Here is a 6,044-nt window from a genome sequence, read left to right as displayed (position 1 = left end):
TCCCCCCCCCCCCCCCCCCCCCCCCCGTCTTATCACAGTGTTTCAGTCCTTGGCTTTCGGCGTCCTCCTATAATGTTTACCCCTTCTTTCTCCTCACCTATCTTCCCTTTTTTGTCCTCGCGTCTCCGCAGTGCTTAGATTGTATATTTTATCTGAAAGAAGCGTACAGCCTTGTCTGTTCGTGCTTCTTTGAGTGTTTTTCACTGTTCCTGAAATTGCTCGACGGTATTAACCCTCTCCTGCCATTATAGACTGAAGTGACATACGTCTCACTCTGATAAATATAATCTTCGATTGTTTATCTTTACATTTTAATGAATGATCTGCTGCAGCTTCTCATGTCTTTTATCTCATAAAATGTCTTAAACTAACTCTCATCATCACATTTTGCCTTTCGTCCTCCTTTTCCTGTATTTTACTTCTATAATAAACCTGTTAGCATCTCCGAGTTTAATCTTCTGTTTTTTCATTTTGAGAAAGAAACTATGAATAGTGATTCGTGAACCTGTTTTTTTTTTTTTTTTACTTTAAAGTCAGAAGTCTTCAAACATTCAACATCTCTGGCATCAAACGGTCTCTTTCAGTCAACTTTTATTTAAATTTCTTTGTCTTCTGCTTCACTTTCTGATCTTCAGCTTCATGTCTTGTCTTAAATCTTATTAACGCTTTCATTAAAATGCACCCATTTACGTAGAGCTGTCATAAAATTAGCTGCTTGTACTTTAGATTCAAGGAACTTTTACTGTAACCACACATTGCCTCTGTTTGGCAAGTAAAAGGCGAGATGCTTAACTTCTGCAGAGGAGAAACAAAAGCATCACAAACTGGTGTGGGAGATAAACAACCCAAGACAGCAACACTCCAATACTAGTGATTAAAGCAGCTCAGAATATCTTAACCGCTCGTCAATAAAATGAGATGAGTCGAACCCAGAAAGTAGAAAAAGACAGAATGAATCCTGAATCTGAGCCTGGATACAGAGCAGTCAGATCAGCTGCTGGAGCAACAGACGGCAGGTCCTCAAGCTGTGAGACGAATGAAACGATCCTCTAAACTTTGCTACAGCAGTCATTTACATATCTGACTTAGCTCAGTTTGTTCATACTTATATAACATTTTTTGTAGGCTATACAAAAGGATGGATATATTTTTAGTTTTTAAATACAACTTTGAGTTATGCAACGTGTAAATTTAATTTATTCTAATATGACAAACTAATGTACTCCAAATCTTTAGGAACTTGTTTTTCGTTATTGCCACCGTTACCCGCCACAGCCAACTGACCTTTTAAACAACAAAAATGGATATACCGTATTTTTCACTGCATAAGTCACACCTTTTTGCATAAATTAGGATGCCTGCGACTTATACAGCGAAGCGACTTGTGGTTTTTCCCCCAATTTTTTTGTCTTGGATCTGACAATTTTGTTCATTCCGACAGAAAATATTGAACACTACCATTTTCAGCCACTAGAGGGCCCTCGAGTAATATGGCAAGCCAAGTGTCTCATTAATACTTAAAAGTGGCTATTAATGAGACACTTGGCTTTGACCATTGAAGTGCATTTATTAAAGAAAGGTTAGATTTGACGCACCTTTGCTATAATGTTGAGCAAACATATAATTTTTTTAAGTGTTAATCTTGTTAAAGTCCTCCCGTGCACTCTTCTGCGGCTGCCATTTAGCAGCCAATCGATTTGCGGCACAACACCGGCCCACATTTCCGGGTGGTCAGCGTTGACGCATAATAGAAGCGACTTATACAACGAAGCGACATAGTTATGTTTTTTCCACTTTATTAGACATATTTGGACTGATGTGACTTATACCGTGGTGCGACATTTACTGCGGCAAGTACGATAACTCAGTCAGTTTTACAGATATTGAGCTAAAATATGGTCTCCTTGTATTTGAGACTAATCTTCAACTTAAAGTCTGAGCTTTAATAATTTGTACAATATGTTTATGGAGTCAACTATGTCTGTCTGTTGGCAAAATATATTATAGAACTGGATGGATTTGAATGCAACTTTCTGCAAATAATCACTGGATGTATTTCTACAACAAATTTACTTGTGAAGCTAACCTAATTCAAGATGGCTGCCAGGGCTAACTAGCATTATAAATCACAACAATGCCTCTAGTTTAGCCAATTTTAAAATATATTGTGTTAAAATTTGGTTTAGTAGCTAAGAGTCGTTCACATCAGATACCCCAATTTCTATTTATTATGTGAGGTTTTTGTCTGGAACTTTGGCATTTCCTGTTAGTCAACCTGTTTGTCTGTTAGTAAAATATCTTGTTAACCACTAGAATTTTTCATGAAATACATATTGACAACTGAATAATCAGTTTGACATGGCTACCACAGCTGTTGGACATTAAACCAACACAAACTGGCTAACTCTGTCAGTTTTACAGATATGAAGCTCAAATATGTTGTGGTAGTAGCTGAGGGTCATTTAAAACACAAAAACAAAAGTTCCTTTTTCACAAAGCTTGATACAAACCAAATAGGAAGTTTGTGTTAAAACTATAGGCTCAAAAGTGTTTGGGTGTGTTTAATGTTGGTTGTAAGTGATCTGAACACAACCTCTACAGATGCTAACAGCTGCTCTTCCCTTCACAGCTGGCAGTGAGATGAACCCCACATTCACCCGAGCCATTCACAGTCCGGAGGTGCGGGCTTGCCTGGAGAACGGGCCCTGCGCTGCCTCCCATTCCCCGCTGGCCGAGCGCAACGGCTTCCTGCAACTGCAACTGCACGGATACCACGCCAGCTTCATGATGTCCACGCTACGCAACCTCTCCCTCTTCCTAGAGGACGACTCCACGTCACAGGTGCTGCCCATGGAGATCAGTGTCAGGGACACGCTGATCACTTTAAAGGTACAAAAACATCGGTTCAGCTGGGAAGGAAGTATTTTCCCTAGATGTTCTAGTTCCTGATCATTTCAGCGCTAACAGCTTCATTAGTTAACTGCCTCTGTACAAAACAAGTGTCCTGTGACCTAATTGGATTTTAAAATTGAACTGAAAGTTTGACACAGAGAAGGCTTTCCTGCTCGCTCTCCTGGGTTTCTCTGTGGGTAAGGGGAGTCGATGTGGATGATTTGTTACGTCATGCAATACATTTCTACTGCAAACCAATTTCAGAAAAAGTTGGGACGTTGTGGAAAAAGTAAATGAAAACAAAACATCGGTTTGCGAAACTCTAACCCTTCTTTCCAGATGTGTAAGCTGCCCATTCCGTTGGCAATAATGCACCCCTATATCATCAGAAAGGCAGGCTTTGAATTGTGTGCTGGTAACAGGCTGGATGGTCTCGCTCCTCTTTAGTACGTAGGTTGTGTAATCTGTGGTTTCCTAAAAGAATTTCAGGTTTCAATTTGTTTAACTACAGAACTTTTCTACTTCGCCTCAGACTGCTTCAAAGGAGCTTCAGCTCAGAGAAGCCAGCTGTGTTTCTGGACGGTCTTCACATATGGTCTCCTCTTTGCATGGTAGAGCTTTAAACTGTCTTTGCGGATGGCACGGTGAGCAGTGTTTACAGATGATTTGTGGAAGTGTTCCTGAGCTCATGCAGTGATCTCCAGATCAGAATCAGGTCTGGCTTTAATGCAGTTCCACCTGATGATCTAATACTGACTTTCTGTCTTGACCTTTGAACTCTATTTCTCCAGATTGTTGAAATTAATTGTAGATGATGGAAGATTCAGTCTTGAATCAATTTATCTTTACCTGCTTCTTCCCTTTCGGGTTGCGGGGGTCACTGGTGCCCTTATCCAGCAGTCACTGTGCGAGAAACGGGGGACACCCTGGACAGGTCTCCAGTCCATCATAGGGACACATAGAGACAAACAACCATTCACTCTCTCACTCACACCTAGGAACAATTTAGTTACCATTCAGTCTAACATGCATGTTTTTGGTCTGTGGGAGAAAACTGGAGTCCGTCTGTCCATCCAAAGTTGGGTTGCGGGGACAGCATCTTGAGCAGGGAGGCCCAGACATCTGTTTCCAGCCACCTCTTCCAGCTCTTCTGGCAGGACCTCAAGGCGACAACTGGAGTACCCCGAGAAAACACGCATGCACGGAGAACATGCAAACTCCACCCAGAAAGGCCCCTGGCCAGATTTAATCCAGCAACCTTCTCGCTGAGAGGCAACAGGTCTACCAACTGAGCCATCGTGCTGCCCCTATCGGGGATTATTGTTCTGAAATTGTTCCAATCGTTTTAGATTGTTTTTATTTTTTTAATAGCCATTCAACTTACTGAATTGCTTCTCCTGCTCTTTCGTATCTGTATCACTCACTTTTACAACCTCTTGTCGTTGTGGTCTTAATTTTTTTTTTTTTTGTCCTGAAAAGATGCACATTCATAGTTTAAACATTTGATTTATTTTCCGTGTATCACTGTAAGTAAAATATAGGTTTATGAGATTTGCAAGTCATCACATTTTGTTTTTATTTGTATTTACACAACGTCCCAGCTTTTTCCACATTTATCGTTGTATATTCCAACAACGTGTCCCATTTGTCTTGCAGGATGACGGTTCCCGTGACAATCCCTCGGACCCCGACCCCTCCCCGATGACTCTACATGTAGACAGTCTCATCATTCACAAAAGAGACGACGGGTCTTTCTCTATAGGAGGTGAAAAACGCCTAATTTAACCAGCTTGCTGTTTTACATAAAATCCAGCCCAGATATATACATACGTGTGTGTGTGTGTGTGTGTGTAGAGAGAGAGATAGATAGAAATAGATATGATATAGAATGTCTTGGTAGACTCACATTTCTGCTCTCTGTCGTCTTATAGTGGACACTGCTGCTGAAGCCAAACACAACAAAGCAAATTCACTGATCGACAGTTCTCTGATTCCGGTCCACGAGACTGTGAGCAGAGTCTGCAAGATACAGAAAGCTACGCAGACCCAAAACCCACCTGCCAGCCCCAATCCATCATCCAGGGAAAAGGTAAGAGCGACACGAACAAACTCGCCTAACCCAAAGTAGAAGAGTTGTGAATTGTGACGGGTTTTGTTTTGCCAGAGAAAGAAGTCATTTTTCATTTGAGGACTGTAATAATCGATGTTCCTCCAGTGATTCACCCAATTTTCATTTTCAGATGCTAATAGACGAGAACGAATGCTTAAAGTTGGAGCTGTCCCGAACCAAAATGGCGCTGGCCGAGGCTCAGATGGAAAAGGACTCGCTGCTTCACCGCATCAAGAGCCTGAAAATGAACACCAGCTAGTTCCAACACTCAAACAAGAACCTGGACGGACAGCTGCCTTTGAGTTGGTGGCATTTTCATGCTTCTTTCAGGAGAAACTATTACGTGTAGCTTCAAAACAATGAAGCTGTCAGGATTTTTAGACATTCATCTGTTTTATCCTCAACATGCAGTGTTTGGGGAGTAGAAAAGAATAAAAAGGGACATTGTTTTACTATTTTATTGCCCGAGAAAGAGAAAACCGTGTGGGATTGATATTCTTGGCGGTGCCTAAAGAAAACCCTCATTATTCCTGTTCTTAAATAAAAGAACACAACAGCTTTTTCAGATGAGCTTCAGACGAACCTGTAGGGAAAAATAAAACACTGAATGTTGTAACTTTGGAAGAATGCCTTTAAAAAAACACATTTTGCACCGTGCTGAAATATTCTCTTCAGTGCATCAGAGGGGGTGACAGAGAAACCCTGCTCACCCTCAGTGTACAGTGTATATTGTACAAGAATGTAACAACATGAACTATTTTCTACAGACTTGTGAACAGTTACGCAGTGTTTCAGCTGAATCTGTTTGTTTTTTTGGTCTCGGACAGCCTTTTGTCTGAAGTAGAGGGTGAATTTTCGTGGCTTCGTTGATCAAAATGCCTCACGATGGTCTGCGCGCTCCATGCTTCTTATTTTTCTACGTGTAAAGAGCAACTTAACTTTAAAAACAGCGGCGTTGTAAATACAAGAGGTGAGGCTACAACGGAGAAAAATAACTTTGCTTCTTTCTTTTTACAAAAAAAAGAAGAAAATCTGTGCACAG

The 6,044-nt window shown here is 41.0% G+C and overlaps 1 protein-coding gene across 2 annotated transcripts in view; it reads left to right on the top strand.

Moving 5' to 3' along the window:
* uhrf1bp1l (UHRF1 binding protein 1-like) overlaps window positions 1-5,983 on the top strand; it is a 38,255-nt gene extending 32,272 nt beyond the window's left edge. For both annotated transcript variants that reach the window (XM_037696047.1, XM_037696048.1), the window contains 4 exons: window positions 2,630-2,889; window positions 4,549-4,657; window positions 4,824-4,981; window positions 5,133-5,983. In XM_037696047.1, the coding sequence (XP_037551975.1) occupies window positions 2,630-2,889; window positions 4,549-4,657; window positions 4,824-4,981; window positions 5,133-5,261 (656 nt within the window). In that variant the 3' untranslated portion in view covers window positions 5,262-5,983. The remainder of the gene's footprint in view (window positions 1-2,629; window positions 2,890-4,548; window positions 4,658-4,823; window positions 4,982-5,132) is intronic.
* Window positions 5,984-6,044: the final 61 nt, after the last annotated feature.

This window comes from Nematolebias whitei, chromosome 22 (genome assembly GCF_014905685.2).
Source record: "Nematolebias whitei isolate Nwh7 chromosome 22, NemWhi1, whole genome shotgun sequence".
NCBI classification, from domain to species: Eukaryota; Metazoa; Chordata; class Actinopteri; order Cyprinodontiformes; family Rivulidae; genus Nematolebias; species Nematolebias whitei.
The sequence above is the reverse complement of the archived record's forward strand: the minus strand, read 5'-3'. Positions and strand labels throughout refer to the sequence as shown.